The following is a 16,946-nucleotide window of genomic DNA, read 5'->3' on the forward strand; positions in this document are numbered from 1 at the left end:
ATTTTGATTCTAATGATTCTACCAGGGCTTTTCATTCTGTGTAATGAATATATGATTGTTATAATTGTACTCTACATTTTGCTTCGTTCTACTACAACGTTTCAAGTATTTTTCAATAGGTATAATTACTTTTAATATTTATAATTATGAGATAATTTCAATATAATATTCTGAACATCTGCCGTTTTAGTTAGACGTTGAATATTTTCAAGTGCATTTTATGCTAAATTTCAGCTTTCCAACGCCTCCTTTTTAATACGTGTTTTCTCCTACAACATCAGAGTGCAGCGCCACATTAAATACGCACTACAATGACAATAGTTTAAAGCGATTTGAAGAATGTTTTATTTTCAAAATGGAACTATTGTTTGGGGGGGCGGGAGCAGAGCTTTGTGACGTCATATTTTAGGGGGGGTCTGACTTTTTGTGACGCCGTGTGACGAGGGGGGGGGGAGGTCAAAAATTGTCCAAAATCGCGTGACGTCATTTATGGATGGCCCCTAACCCGACTTGTCCTCACGTGCCCCTATGCCTCACCAATGCCCGTCACGTGCATGGTACTGTACCCTGCTAGTTATCTCCACAACACACACAACGCAAAGCGCCGTAGTGATCTGTATAACGTCACTGCACATGCACACATTTGCATGCATAATGTCCGTTGATTACCATATGAATAACCCAATCGGTAATGCTTACCCATTGTAATTTATGTGCATTCATTAACCCCCCCCCCCGCCCACTTCGCACAAGATGGGCTCACAATTGACGTCATCCCATCTATCACTCTAAGGAACGAAACAGGAGGATTTATTTGCTGCCGCCTGATGATGTCGGTTGTAATTACTGGCGAAACGTCGTACTCAGACTGTAAATGTGGTGTATTTGCTCTCCAACACACCGGTGTGCTGTACTCGGAACGCATTGGCCTGTTTTATTTACGTGACAAACCTTACCAATTGGCTTTGTCGGGTGGTGGCGAGTTTAACGACACCACATTTATATTTTCGCCATCTAACCCAACAAAAACCCTGTATTATGGAAAAATTCCATTGTACTATTGCCCCACAACTCGCTACTGATGGGCGTTTCGAAGAGCGGCCAGATGACCCCCACGGATCATACGTGCGCACGAAGAGGCCCGCGACCTTCTCGCTTTTTCTTCCAACAGGTGTTCAAGTGGCCGACATCCACGGACACGTTGGCCAACATCGGCAACTTGGCATTGGCGTTCACTCCTGCCGAGATCCAGGAGCTTGACCTCAGCAGCATCGACTTGGTGGGGAAACTTTCCAAGACGCAGGGTTGGAGCGCAGACCAGGTACCGTGATCGCGGTGCTGCCAGCGATAGTGGCATAAGCTGCCGATGTTGTTAATGGTCGTGCTCACGATTGGTGGTAGCTGTGAATTATTCGCTGCTTCTGCTATTGATGGTAATGCTGTTATGATGGTGGTGGTGCTACTGCTGCTTCTGCTATTGATGGTATTGGCACTGCTGTTGGTGGTGCTGTTGTTCTGCACTTGTGGATGGTTGCTGCTCATGGATGGCGATGGTGTTGGTGCTGCCGTTTGTAGTTATGGTCAAGACGATTGCGTTGCTACTATTGGTGGTGGTTGCAGTGGTGCTACTACTGTTGGTGTTGGTGATTGTAACGATGTTGCTGCTAATGTTGTTGATGATGGTTGTGTTTATGTTGCTGCTGTTGGCGGTGGTAGTGGTGGTAGTGGTGGTAGTGCTGCTGCTAATGGTTTTAGTGGTGGTTTTTCTGTTTATTGTGATGATGGCATTGGCGCTGCTAGTGGTGATGCTGCTCTTGTTGATCGGGTTTGTTTTTGTTCATTAACCCATTTGTTTATGTGTAATTGTCATTTTGTATTAATGTTTACATATCTGAACATTTCACATATCCGCCTATACCTCATATCGCAGGGAGTCAGATTTGTAACATTGTGCTGCATATTCAAATATATAACGTATACGTAGATATACATAATTACATATCATGCCATATAATCGTTATAACATAGACCTATTTTGTATCTTGAATCTAACCTGCCTTAAATAAGGCGCATTACATCGTTATGCACATTTTGAAAGCAGAGCGATCTGTTGACTGTTTTTTTTCTCCTCGCAGATCCAGGCCGTAACGAAAAATTTCATGAATGGGAAAACCATAGCTGGATTGACGGCAACCGACCTTAGGTCTCTCGGCGTTTTCGTGACCGGTCTCTCGGACCTTTCAATTTTGGATCCTGCAGCCTTCAAGTGAATCCCTGCACTTAACAACATCCGCGCACCTTTTACATGTATAATTGTGTTTTTTTATATACTCTAAATTATAGCACAAGTAGAAAAAATGGCGGTTACAGTGAGAGTGGTGAATGAGGATCCTGATGATGATGATGGTGGCTGGCGTGGTGGTGGTGAAGACGATGGTAATTGTGATGATGGTGGTGGTGAAAGTGTTGGTAGTATTGAAAGCAATCGTGATGATGATGATGTGTTATTATCATGTGGGGCACCCGTCGTGTAGGGACGCAGCAGAGGCACTTGGAAGCATTGACAAGTACAGCCTTCCTCAGCTCCGGACACTCTGGAAAAAAGCGAATGACTCATTCCAAAGGACCCCTTCACAATGGGCAACTGGGACCATCTCACAGTTGGGAACGATTGTCGGTGCGTTTCAATTCTATAAGGGCTCTCCAGAGCTCCCTCTAGTCTAGCGGAGGCCTTTCCGCCGACAGTGAGAGTGACCGAGATATTACGTGTTTGCTCTTTCACATTGCCACAAACAGGTTAGAAAACCACCTCGTCTTCAATATTTGAAAGATTTTGAAATGATTACCACTCTGGTTTGTACGCACAACAGGTTTTAGAAATTGCATTCTTTTCCGACAAAGGATAATGGATGCTGGTGTGGGTTGATGGTCATCAACCGTGACTTGCAATCCAGAGGCCGCAGGTTCGATTCGATTTCTGGGTGGTATAAATGGGCACGCCACGGTTAGCTGATTGGCAGGTTGCGTGTGGTGGGGTAAATGTCTGGTCAGGGTGGAAGAGTAGGCCAAAATTCCTCGCGAGGGCTCCATAAAGCTCCCTCTCTCGGAGGCCCTTCCAACAGCAGTGACGTGAGCAATTAATTGCAGGGCTGCAGCATAAAGTTTTAATAACATACTAACTCATCAAAACTGATCAGGTTTTTAACTACATCGTCTCTAAAGAGTGGCATGAGATAGAGCGCAGGGATTGGCACATAAAAAAAACCCGATCAACTTCGATCCTGGTCAGACAGTGTCATTCCATCGGATCTTTGTCAGAGGCAGTGATTTGCCAGGCTGCACTCCAGAGGCAGTGTTTAAAGAATTTCTGTTTCTCTCGCTCAGCAATCATGCTTCACGATGAACGACACCTGTAGCACTAATCTGACTCAGCGCTTCAATTTCCAGTAAGCTTGCGAATAGTGTACTGTTTTTTGAAGAATCGTTTGAATCAGTTATCTACGTTGACGGCTCGGGTCATAATGCTGAGCTGTCACTGTTGATATCTAATGGTTGAAGATGGTTAGCCACCCAGGATTAAACTGGGTTCTGGAGAAGAATACTTTAAAGACTCCACGGAAATAACACGTGACCAACAAATTTGTTTTTGCACTTAATGTGGCTAAAACCAGCTCTGAGATTTCAATATTACACTTTGAATGTCGTCTAATGTGTGCTCCCGAATGTGTTACAATTCGATTTAAAGCTTTCGTGACTGCAGGGATTCATCTTCTTGGTTCTTTCGGTAAAGTCACGTAGAATGGAAATAATAAAATAATAAAAATAAAACATAAAATAATTCTCACGACGTTTCGGCCACAACGCAAACAGCCGTCCTCAGGTGACAGACCTGTTCTTCACCTGAGGACGGCTGCTTGTGTTGTGGCTGAAACGTCGTGAGAATTATTTTATTATGTTTTATTACTATTATTTTTTTCCATTCTACGTGACTTTACCGAAAGAACCAAGAAGAAGGTGTTACAATTCATTTAAATTGCATTCAAATGTTACTCCTGTGCCTTTGCTTGTTATTAGAAATTGTAAACATCCATTGTTGCAGGCTAGATTTTACGTGTGTATTTTGAGCATAACAATAACAATCGTCATTTTGCTCAATTGTTACACATTTTAGGTTATGTTGTTCCTCAACCTCCCCGCCTACCCACTCACATTTTCTCCGTTCATTCACAGCTGGAGCAAGCGCTGACGACATCAACAACTTGACGTTGGCACAGAAAGCTGAGATTAAACCAGCGGCCATCCCTCTCATCCCGCTAGAAGTGTTTTCGGTAACGCATGCATCCGCTTAAAACATTACATCAGCATATGGGCAAGAGCATAATCCGAGAATAATGAATACCCTCCTAAACTCTGAATAAAATGAAATAAAAGTATAACTCATATTCTCTCTCCACCTATAAATAATAATAAAAAAACGAATCCACAATTCTATATCGGCTTTCTCGACTAATATTATGAAGTGGCGTGAGTTTAAGCAAGCGAATTCTCAGACGAGCTACTGGGTTTCATCAGAAGGCCTGTCAAGCAAATGCTACTCGATTGCCAGATGTCATTGGCAAGAGTACTCCATATAAAAATGTGTGCCACCTTTTCAAACCACTTTTAACATCTGGCTACCCCACCTCATACTTCACACGGTAAATCATTCGCCATGCGCCTCGATCCTCCCCGCATCCTCTGCCTGGTGCAGGCTCTCAGCCCGGAGACAATTAGAGCACTTGGATTCTCGAGTTTGATGTCCATCACCACCCAGCAGTACAACTCCCTGAGCCCGGCTGCTCGGGACATCCTGAGCACCCGCTTTCCGAACACGTTTCTCACGTACATCATCCTACCCTCGGCCGGCCCTGGACTCGTCAACGTACCACCCTCTGCGGTCGCAGGTCAGTACCGCCGACCGTCGATGTTTAAGGTGTCAATAATCCCTTCTAGATTTGAAGCTTTCGTGACTGCAAGGATTCATACTCTTAGTTCTTTCGGTAAAGTCACGTAGGTAAAAAATGAAATAAAAATTAATTAAAATAAAACAATAAAAATCACGACGTTTCGGAGGCAACACAAGCTTCCGTCTTCACCTGAAGACGGAAGCTTGTGTTGCTTCCGTCTTCACCTGAAGTCGGAAGCTTGTGTTGCCTCCGAAACGTCGTGATTTCACCTGAAGACGGAAGCTTGTGTTGCCTCCAAAACGTCGTGATTTTTATTGTTTTATTTTTATTAATTTTACTTTATTTTTTAACTACGTGACTTTACCGAAAGAACTAAGAGTATGTTAATAATTTATTTGCTCTGTCTGCCCATCTCTCTTTTTTGTCAGTAGAAGGGTGGGGTGGGAGGGGGGAGCCATAACTCTCGTGAAGTTGATCCAATGTAACCTAAATCTTAATGTAAATTCTAGATTTGAAGCTTTCGTGACTGCAAGGATTCATATTCTTAGGTTTTTTCGGTAAAGTCACATAGGTAAAAAAAATTAATTAGAATGAATAAAAGTTAAATAAAAATAAAATAAAAATCACGACGTTTCGGAGGCAACACAAGCTTTTTACTTCTATTAATTTAATTTTTTTACCTACGTGTCTTTACCAAAAAAAACCTAAGAATATCTTAATGTAAACTTGTATTTTAACCAAAACGGCAATGTCAAATGCCATGCTCTCGCCTTCCTTTCTGATGATGTCACGTGCGATGTCACAAGATAAGGCCGCACGTCATGCACTGATTAAATATTTCCAAGGACAAATGCATGTCGGAAAGCGGTAAAGAAACCATGCGTTTGCATGATGTATCTTGTTTGTACGTACGGATAAGTTTAACACGTAGGCTTTCGCAACCAATGTTATTCATAATCAACGTTTTTGGGTTTATTTAAAAATGTGTCGTAACCCTCCACTTTTTTACTGATTGGCCGTGTCGGGTGGTGGAGGGTTACGACACATTTATAAATAACGTGATCTAAACCCAAAAACGTTGATTATGAACGTACGGATAAGACGAGGCGGAAAGATTTGGTCGAGCGGTAGCGCAGTCTTGATTTGAAGCTTTCGTGACTGCAGGAATCCATACTCTTTGGTTCTTTCAGTAAAGTCACGTGGTTAGAAATAAAATAAAACAAATCACGACGTTTCGATCGCAACACAAGCGATCATCACCTTTGCCTGATGTTGCGATCGAAACGTCGTGATATGTTTTATTCTATTTCTAACTACAGTACGTGACTTTACCGAAAGAACCAAAGAGTATGGTAGAGCAGTGTTTAGCGCACCGTGCTGTCTATGAACCCATCCGTCTGACTTCGATTCCCAGCCGCAATTTACTGGCTATGGCTAACATCAGTGGCAGTCCTTGGGAACCCTCACTTCACCAAATGACACTAATGGTGAAGTACGTTCAAACAAACCCCGTCATCCAGCAATGAATTGACAAAGCACCGAAAGTTAATACGACTGCATTATTTTCCATTGTCACTTTACAGACTCTGTACAGCATCCCTCTAAACATTTAGGGGTCTGCCAGGCCTTGGTTGAAAAATATTAGTCCGACATTTCGCACTATACGTTCTTGCTAGAGTTGACATTCACGGTTAGAATATACTAAGTTTGACTGTGGTTGTGTAAATGAGGGGTGTATGCTACTTTTCATTCAGTATAAGAACCCAGACCCCTGTATGCGAATAAAAAAACACATTCGTTAATAACACTTTAGCCTTCAAAGGAAAACGTATATAAGAAGTCGACGTTTCAGGCAATGGGCCCTTTTGCACAGCATGTAGCGAAGAACAAAGGGGCGTTGCCCAAAACATTGCCTGAAATACTTATTTTTAAGGCAGTGTTATTCACGAATGGTTTGAGTTTTTTGGGTTAAATATTCCTATGCACCATTGCCATTGCAGAATGTACTATAATATTGATCCGTGCCCTACTGTTTTTTATGTGCCGTTTTGTACAGCTGCCCAAGGTCTGCATATGGCCGTAAAAACGCTGGTGGCTGTGATGGTGTTGCCATCTCTGTGTCTGCTGTTGGCATAAAAGAGCCTTGCAACAACAAAAAAACCCGCATGTGAATCAAAATACACCGCAACACACACGAACTCCGACACTCTTAATCATCTGGATCTGAACTGACACACTCTTTGCACATCAATCTCAATACGTGAACCTTAAAGCTACACACAACCCTTCTGAAATACAATAATACTGAAGTCTTCTAACAAAATGACTAAACCCGTAGCTGTACTGTACTTCTATGTTCCCCCTCCTTCACCAACCTGCACTGAGCAGTGTGCTGACGTCTGGTGAAACGGCTCCTATGACCAGCACAGCATTGGAAGGGCCTCTTTCAGAAGTGAATTGTCGAAAGGGCTGTAAGTACACATCGGTGGAACCTGCTGATTAAACCTGACCCCTGCTCTACGTTATGGTTTTGCAGAAACACCAACCCCTGTTTATGGAACTCACACCTTCCCATTTCATAACCCACGCTTTCCCCAAACATCCAAACATCGTCCGTTATATCCCCAGGAAGCTCAGCCACCCTCACACATTTTCTCTCGTTTTTTTACGTTAAAGGTTTTTGGTCGTAAAAATATACTGATTTAATCATACTCGGGATTATAAATGAATCTGTATTTGGGTAAACTACAATAGGGGATATTCATTACCTCCGAGGAGCACGGTTGGCTACGTACGGTGCGAAAGAAGTTCTACAACACGTTGCAAAAGTCTGTGCTCAGGCAGTGGCGGCTCGTGACGTTTCCACGAGGTGGGGCTGTTGTGAGTGGCCTCTGATAATATGGTGGTCTAATTAACAAAAACATCGTCATCTTAATGACCTTCCCGTGAAAGTGATATAACTGTCTTATCTACCAACGGTAGGCATTTATAAACAATACGAAACAAAATAACAAAGCACTCAAATGCTGTCTCCATGCCTCTCAAGTGCACACTCCACAACCCCTTTCACACTGCCTCCTAGAGCGTGCAGGCCGTGACCTGCTATACTTGCACAGCGCAACCTCGCGTTGTGACATCGTCTCATTACAGCCATGGGCGCCTTTTTCAACCGCCCTGAATGGGTCTCTGACGGCGTGGCTACAATGCTAGAAGCTAATCGCAATGAACGAAGAGAAATCTCTCACTCGGCCACCCCGAGACCTCCACAAGGCACAAATCAGACTGTGGTGTCGCAGCGTTTTCTGATACGAGCAACCTAAAATGTTATCTTCATTAGGTAATTCACGTTGAAAGAATCATTATATTAACTTTTTTTTTTAAACACGACAAAACTTTATCCAAAAGTTTATTTTTTATTAGAAAAATAATTTCTCATCTCCAGCTGCTTGGTTGGGGCGGCGCCCCCACGCCCCGAGTGGACGAACCGCCACTGTTGTGTCTAAAATGATCACGGACCTCGGCGTCTGCATGCCTCTGGTTAGAAGAATATAATTCGGAGCAGGTGTTTCATCTGAGCTGTCGAAGGCACGGCGATCAAAACTTACACAGCTCCGACATTGACAGTTTCCCGTAAAACGCAAGGGACCGTATCGACCGTATCGAGTTACGTTGAAAAGTGTACAAAGTAATAAATAACTTTACCCTCATCGATAGCTCTCCGATGTGTTTCCGGCTGGTAACCGCGTATAATTCGGCACGATACCTGATGTTTCACTGCACGCATTGCGAGCTTCTTCCAGGAACTTCACAAATTCCTCACTTCACGTGGAGTGAAGCGTCAAGGCATCTCTGCCAAACGACACGCGGTATAACCTTGAAAAAAAACCACATCAGAGAGTCGGACGGCGCAATAAGGAAAAACCTACGCGGTCGTATCGCCTTCATTTGCCTTCTGCTCAGCACGTCGTTACCTATGAAATCAGCCACTAACGTTGGTGCTTTTAAAAGCTGTCACTCAGACCTCTTCTCGATAAATAGCCAGTGGAACAAAAACCACCCGTACCTTGAGGATTTGGCACTGCCTCGGCTCGGATGTGTCAGTGGAAAAGGGGATATGCTCGTTCAATCGCTATTGCCAGTTTCGTTGTCGCAGGCAACCTCACCTCGCCTTGACCCTTCAGCATCTGCAATACCGCTGTTGGCCTTCACAACCAAACCGCGTGCTGTTTACCCTGCTGACCATTCGTGACTTCGATGCTTAATGGCCGTAACGGAACGGTTGTTGATCGGTGCGTTTTTCTCGGTTAAAAACTGGAAACACCTGGCAACGCATTCATGCCAACGCTTGAATACATTGCCCGCTTCCAAGTTTGATGCACTCGTGCCAGAGAGCTATTGTCATAATGTGCTTTTGTCAGATCATTAGTCATGTCGAAAAAAGAATCCCCCCCAACGTGTGGTCCATTGTATACCCACACTCTAAACTACATATATATATGCTGTCTGTGTATAGGTGATGATTTTACGTGATGCACATAATGAAGTAGAGCAAATCTGATGTGTGTATAATGAAATATCTTGCATGAATTGGTGATTATGTTCAGTGAATTTATGAATAAATTTCGTATGCTACCCCCACAATTCAATGATCTATTTTGTTTTATGTGCAACTGATTCTCGGGATTATTTGGGTTCACTCAGAGAGCTGACTTATCTTAAACAAGTTAACCTAGAACGCCGCTTCTCAAACTTTCTGGACCCACGGACCTCTATCAATCCTCACGCCATTTTTAGAAGACCACCGTGCAAACAAATAACGCACTTTTCTGAATGAAATCTACTCGAAATCGTCTCAAACAGTTCCCCGGACCACTCCCCACAGCCTTGTGGACCACCGGTTCTCCAAGGACCACACAGCTCTGGAACCGTTGACATAGAAAATAGCGTACTTTTAAATAGGTTACGATTTCGATACGGGTGATGTTCTCTCAGACTGCGCGCTGCTTTTAGAAAAGATGACGTTAGAACTTAGCATAATGTGCAGGCTCACTGCACATCATGGGCAAAAAAATTAACCCGTAAAAACAAAGTTTTTCACTATAAATTCTTTATATGCGTGGCGGCTAGAGTCCTCTTGTCCTCTGGCTTGAGATGGCTGCCACCTATGGGTCAGATGATTGCCTGCCACCATTAAGCAATTGGTAATGAAATATAATTTTTTTTCCTAAAAAGTGTAAAGTTATGGAAAAAAAATTTCACGAAAATAAATTGTCACGCACAACGAGTCTGTGTGCAAAATGTCAGCTCGATTTGATCACGGGAAGTGGGTTAAAAAACGACCGAAAGATTTGCACGGTCGTAAGCGCGCAAGTAAGCAAGCAAGTGAACTTAATATAAAGGATTTAAAAAAACATGTGAACGTGACTGATAGAATGCATTGGCTAAGAATATGTTAAAACGTGTGTTATTATCGCAGCGATGTTGTGTAAGTAGAGTACTTTTCATGATGTGGAGATGTCATGCAAGGTTCCAGTAATGTGGACACGTAAAGAGTAGTCATCGAAAGTACGTGTTATAATCCATAAATCACCTGTAATGTTAATATATGCACGTGATGCTAACGTAACAGCATTATCAATGAGAGGTGAAAACCCGGTATTCACACCTGAAAAGACGGATATTTGCCATCACACATGAAACAACACTTTATCACACTTTATGCTGCTAGTATTCTAGGACTTTCATTAAGGTACACAATCATTCATGAAAGCACATACATGTGCTACGAAGAAGGGCAATTGGCTTTAATTATGAACTCTTTAAATGTGTTGTAAAGTAGGGCATTTGCCCAAAATGTTTCCTGGTATATTTGTTTTATTTTAAAGCCAAAGCGTTCTTAATGGATGCGAGTTCTGTAGAATACAGAACGCTAATGTGCACATTTCGCACCCAAGAAAATGTCCAGGGGCATTGGTCTTGTGTGAACCTTGCAGGTGAGCTCTCCATTGTGGTTTTGGGTTGTACACCATCTTGTTTGGCATGATGTCCGACGTTTCGTGCCACACGCTGGGAGCGTCCTCAGGAACTGAATTCGTGTGGGCTGTTACCTCTTCTCATAGTCCACCCTTCAGCACAGTGTGGACTCACTGCACCTGGCACACAATGCTCCATGCTGAGGGACGCAGCGTTTCTTCTCTGTTGCAACATGACATCAAGACAACAACTGTGAGTCAAATGCCAGCACACACACAAGCTTGCCTTTGTGCCAAAAAAAACTTACGTTTGGATATCTGATGTTGCAAGAATTGTTCCGCTGTGACTAGGATTGCCACGAGATATCGGTACTCCGACATATTGTACGATTGTAAGCTTCAAGATAATTCTATTGGCCGATTTGCTAAATATTGTTATATCTTGGTTACTCTCGATTACTCTTCTACACAGTCCCAGGACTGGTTTGGACGTCACTTGCCACTGATGTCAGCCGTGACTAGGACCGTGTTCACAGAGGCACCCTGCCACCACTGTACCCCCATGTCCATGATAGCTCGGATTAAAGTGATGGAATATCTGATAACATAAAATCATAGCTGTCAATCCATACAGTTTATCCGTATTCTTGTACAGGGAAATTGAGTTGTCAGGTCGAGACGGTGTACAGCCGTTTCAATACGGACATATTTTTGTTTTTTCATAATCACCGTTTTTGGGTTTAGATCGCGTTATTTATAAATGTGTTGTAACCCTCCATTTGTTTGTGTTTCTCCCTTGTGATGGGACTTTGTAGGTTGAACACTGAGATGTATAAGGGGCACGGGTCGACCAATACGTTCTGAATTGGTCTGTAACAAGATAGGCACTGATAAGGAGTTGACAGATATGTAAAATGTCTTGTTAAAAAGTTACAGCAACCACATTTCAGCAGTGTATTCATGCATTTACCTTCTCGAGTTGTAAATCCACTGATGGATTTCCCACCTCAACTTGTTTTACCTTACCAGAGAACACGCACACACAAAGCTTTAGACGGACTCCTCAAACATTTTCGGTCAGCGATTGAGGATATCGATGATAATTATGACAACGATTATAATGATGCACTCAGTTGTTAAATGGAATTGTTATTGGGCCATTAAAAATAAAAAGTTAATTACCTCATTATGTCAGATAAAAATAACAACCTGATGCTGAAAATTCTAGACATACCTATAGAAGCCTCTTTGTCAAACCACTGCTGTATGAGTCCCCCCCCTCCCCGCGATGACCATACTTCACCAGCGCACATTGCTGAACATAGAATGTAGGACAACAATAGTTTTTTTTATGCAGGGCGCTGTGCTGCCCGCAATGCCTATTACACACGTGACCTGTGAGCATTTGGTGATGCCCGACCCATCCCAGCAATCTCCGGGCCCATTCCCAAACTCATCTTCCGAGAGGAGGCGAATTTCCGCTGATTTGACCATAAACCCACCGCTAAGAGTGCCCAATTCCACGCGCACGTTTGACCAAAACACCGCTTCGCCCGTTGTGTGTCCCTGTGACAAAGAGAATAACCCACACACAAAAAGGCGGTTGCCTGGAAATGCCAGAGATGGTGTTACCGGACAAGGGGTCGACAAAACTCGATGGTTCGCATTGACGACGCATGACGCCTCCAATGTGGAGAGAGCCACAGGGTGCGGCTCAGACAGGTTCGGTTGCATTTCTCAAAGCACCTCTTTCGTGAGTGAGGTGCACATCAACGTGGCTTATTACTTACACCTGCCACGCGGGTTTTAACCCCCAGCACGCTGTTGCGGCTCCAAATAACGACTGCTTTGTCGTTGGCATGGGAGTAAAATAACGATATTCTTAGGTTTTTTCGGTAAAGTCACGTAGGTAAAAAATTAAAATTAATAAAAGTAAAATAAAGTAAAAATAAAAATCACGACGTTTCGGAGGCGGAAGCTTGTGTTGCCTCCGAAACGTCGTGATTTTTATTTTTTATTTTATTTTACTTTTATTAATTAAAATTTTTAACCTACGTGACTTTACCGGAAAAAAACCCAAGAATATGAATCCTTGCAGTCACGAAAGCTTCAAATCTAAAATAACGATGTCAAATCCCTTGTTCTACTGTGCTCTCTATGCTCTCTTGTCGATGCTTCCCACCTTCATCGACACACACACTGAGAAGCTTGTTGAAGAATGGTCAAATAGGCTGTGTAGGCTTTCGCGGTTTGGTTCTTTCGATCTCCGAAATGTGTTTGGGTTATCTGACGTTTTGCTCTCGAGTTTGATCCCTCCTTTGTCAGCTGCTCCATCATGAGTCTTGACCACCAGCCATGATCCATTCCAGTGGCGTGTAATACCCAAGCACACTTGCTTTTCGACGCAGCCAACCTTTACGATTTTGCGTTTCTTTTTTGTGGCCGATAAAAGAACACGTTTATAGCCAGCATGTAATTACCATTACGCGCTGTGACAAATTGAGCAGAAACGTGGACGTTGACCAAAGGAAATGGAACGCTTGAAAGGCAGTGGCGACGAGGGAAGACGACTTTTGGCGAAGGATAAAAGGGCTTGTACTTGCTAGTTGCTCGCCACGTGGCCTGACGGTACGTATGGGATGCCAGAGTACGAGGAGAAAACCCACTCGGCAAGCAGCGATGACATTCCAATCCTTTGCCGACAGGTCAGGCACTCACCAGGCTACTCCTGGCTCGCTCGCCTTGACGTGACGTTGCCATTGCTGCCATACAAATGGAGGCGAAGCAAAGCTCTTTGCGGTGCTCCCCTGAGTGACATGCACCACCACGCCCTCATAGCCCTGGAGGTTTAGAGTTTCACGAGTGATCATTCCGGGATGATTCACCAAGCCGGTTTTCCACAGTGCTGAACTTCAAATGTGACCCACCACGCCCCAGACATATCCCTTCTAGGACCGCCTGTGCGTGTGCACGCGAAGTCCCTTTTCTCAATCTGCTGGTGGACGAGGGCCTCCCCTGAGATGCGTGGGCCGTGGCGGTTATTTGATAATACTTCACCACGCCAGACAGTTCGGCTTCGTGGAGGCGGGGAGCGTTTCACGTTGAAATCTTTTTGCAATGTTCTCCACCCCCGCAGCTGCCTATGACAACCCGGCCATGCACGGCGGTCGTCCCGTCTAAGCGCTATCCAGAGTCGTGCCTGCTTCGCTTCCGAGTTTTGGCGACATTTCTCGATTTGGTTATTCGCTGCATCGTACCCACCCCCCCTCCCACCTTCCCTTCGTTGGGGATTGGGGTCTCCATGTAAATATTTCTTGAGAATATGAGCACTGGTTGCTGCCTACGAATTTCACTCAACTTGTTGTTAAAATGGTTATGCCGGGCTGAGAGTTGTGCAAGGCTGAATTCTTGTTTTATCTGAGAGTCACATGCGCCAATTTGAACGCTGTCGTGAGCAACATTTCTCCGCGATATTGTTTCTGACCTGCGCCTCGCGTGGTACATCTGAGGCCGCCAGCCTACAATGTCTTAAACTCGCTGCTTTAAAGAAAAGAAAATTGCCACGCTCCTCTGTGCCCCTTGCGAACTAAGCTCACACCACACCACGTCATCACACTGAATAATGTGGGAAAACAGGAATGGAGAAGCTGTTGCTCCCCCACACACCTAACCGGGTAGCCTAAGAAGCATACCCCTCGAAAACTGTAGAAAAACTAAATAAAATCACAAAGCTTTCCAAATTCAAAGGCACAGCTGACATTTACGGCCCTTTGTCAATCCATTGCTGAATGAAGGACCCCTCCCCACGTCATGTCAGTCACAGGAGTAATTTGAGTATATTCAGCCGCGCTGGTCAACTCGAGTTTTGAGTTGGCGAAGGGGGTCGGTGGCCAGGACAAGGTTCAGACTTCACCCACATCTGGCGGTCACCACGGCTGGGAATCGAACTCGGCTTGCTAAGTCCGTGGCACGGTGTGCGAACCACTGCCGTGTTTGTCGGTTTGGAGGAACGGCTGTTATATTAAAGGTGCGCAAAGAGGGCACTTTACCAGTGATGATGAGCCTAAAGGAGGGCGAAACTGCTCCCCAGAGTTTGTGTGTTCAATCAAAGGTTGGTTAGCAGAAGTCTGAAATAACTGCGGCCTGGCGATTGAGTCATTGCGATTGTGTCCATTTACATTGTTGGATGGACAGAGGCAAGAGGGGATTTTATAAACTTACACCTTTGTTTCAAATGCCATTCATAGATACCACACCACTAAAATAATATGGCTTTTATTATAGAAAATGCAACATATTTTCTAAAGGCTGTACGCGTCACCCACCGATCTCGATGTACGCATTCAATCTTTTGACACTCCTGTGACACACTTTGTGAAACGCAGCTGTTTGAGCTGGACAAAGTGTTTAGAAAGAAGTCAGAGGTTAGTCGACATCATTGGAGTTTCTATAAATGGATCACCCTGTACTTTATTTTGCTGCCGGAGGGCAAGCAACGTATAAGTATATATATTACGAGTGCTTAATATGTTGCACATTGGAAATATAACAAATACGTATAAAAATGCGCAAACATTCCTTCACGCATTTTGAGCCCCAGCTGATTAAAATGTGCGGAATGTGCATTCCGACAAAACCAGAGGTCTTGAGCCTTTTAGGAGCATACGGAAGGGAACTTGAATCCATCGTGTTCATTTTCGGAATAATTAGGCAGGTAAGAATCATTGCAAAAGAAATATTCATTATTATGTTCATAATTAATCTTCTTCCGTGGGGCACTTCCTTGATGTGGCAAAGAAGCATGTGAGCATTTACACCTCAGTGGCTGTACTGGGTAGGAGAACTGGTGCCAGTCAGGTACTAGTCATCGAGAGGAGGATCAACATAGATATATCGGCGACCGATATATCTAAGCCACGGCTCCCATTCCCCACCAGCCTTGTGTCCGCAAAGCCTGCGGTGTCGGCTGAGTCGGTGAAGGAGCTGGGAGGTTATATAAACGTACTGGGCCTATATAGGGCCCTTACTTTTATTTGTTTAACGGCTTTTTAATTGGTTTACGTTTCATTCATAGCAGACAGCAGAAGGATCAATGCCTAAAATGCCACATGATACCCATTTATGTTTCCGTCTAAAAGCAGTATAGTGGATGAATGTAAACAATGCCATTTTGTTGTTGTGTTGTGCACCACTGCCAATACAGTATCACTGTTTTTATTTTTTATTTCACGAATAAATTGTGTGTGGCGTGTGTTTCGAAATAAGCGTGCATGCGGCCGCGTGGAGGGTTGCGCAAACCATGGGATAGGTGAAGCCTTGTGACGTGGTACCATTCGTACTCTGGGTTGACTCAATTATTTGGGTATCACGTCCTCACTTTTGGAAAATGTCAATCTTAAATGTTGCATTGAAAATAGCAGACAGCTACTTCTGGGTGTACTAATGTGTTACACAACACATTAAGTACGTTTGAAATAAATGCCATGTTCTTTTCAACATTTACGGAAATAGTTCTGGGAGTTTTATAACTTTTTAATTAATACGTAGAGAGGCTGTGTCCATTGTGTGTGTGTGGGTAGTCAAAACACAAACCTTGTTAAATATTGCAGCAATAAAGATAGTAATGATGAAAGGCACAGCTAAGAACCTATCTTTTATAGGTTGTTTGACCATACTTCACCAGTATGGGTTGGTGAGAAGCGACCACCCACGACAGGCTGAGATATCACTGGCCGCTGATGGGTTCAGATAGCACTGGCCATGAATCGATCTCTGGTCTCCAGATTCAGAGTGCAGTGCGTGACCCACTGCACCGCTACTGTCGTGATGGTGTTTAAACGCTGTCTGTGGTCGCGCACCGATGATGACTGTAGGCGGTATGATAAGGGTAGCGCCACAGTTATTATGGAATGCACACAATACTCGATGGACACAGATAATTTTGTCAATCCACTTCTGTGAAAGGGTCTCCCCATGCCGTGCGGGTATTGGGCGGTTGTTTGACTAAACTTCACCATGCTGGTGGCCA

At 44.0% G+C, this 16,946-nt stretch overlaps 1 protein-coding gene across 1 annotated transcript in view; it reads left to right on the top strand.

Annotated features, from left to right (window-relative positions):
• The window catches only part of LOC133353496 (otoancorin-like), a 41,710-nt gene extending 32,129 nt beyond the window's left edge, over positions 1-9,581 (top strand). The window contains exons 25-30 of the mRNA XM_061569781.1: positions 1,172-1,321; positions 2,136-2,266; positions 2,535-2,677; positions 4,231-4,328; positions 4,751-4,943; positions 7,003-9,581. Coding sequence (XP_061425765.1) covers positions 1,172-1,321; positions 2,136-2,266; positions 2,535-2,677; positions 4,231-4,328; positions 4,751-4,943; positions 7,003-7,082 — 795 coding nt within the window. The 3' untranslated portion in view covers positions 7,083-9,581. The remainder of the gene's footprint in view (positions 1-1,171; positions 1,322-2,135; positions 2,267-2,534; positions 2,678-4,230; positions 4,329-4,750; positions 4,944-7,002) is intronic.
• Positions 9,582-16,946: the final 7,365 nt, after the last annotated feature.

This window comes from Lethenteron reissneri, chromosome 44, assembly GCF_015708825.2.
Source record: "Lethenteron reissneri isolate LAM-NWPU_2019-01 chromosome 44, ASM1570882v1, whole genome shotgun sequence".
Classification (NCBI taxonomy): Eukaryota; Metazoa; Chordata; class Hyperoartia; order Petromyzontiformes; family Petromyzontidae; genus Lethenteron; species Lethenteron reissneri.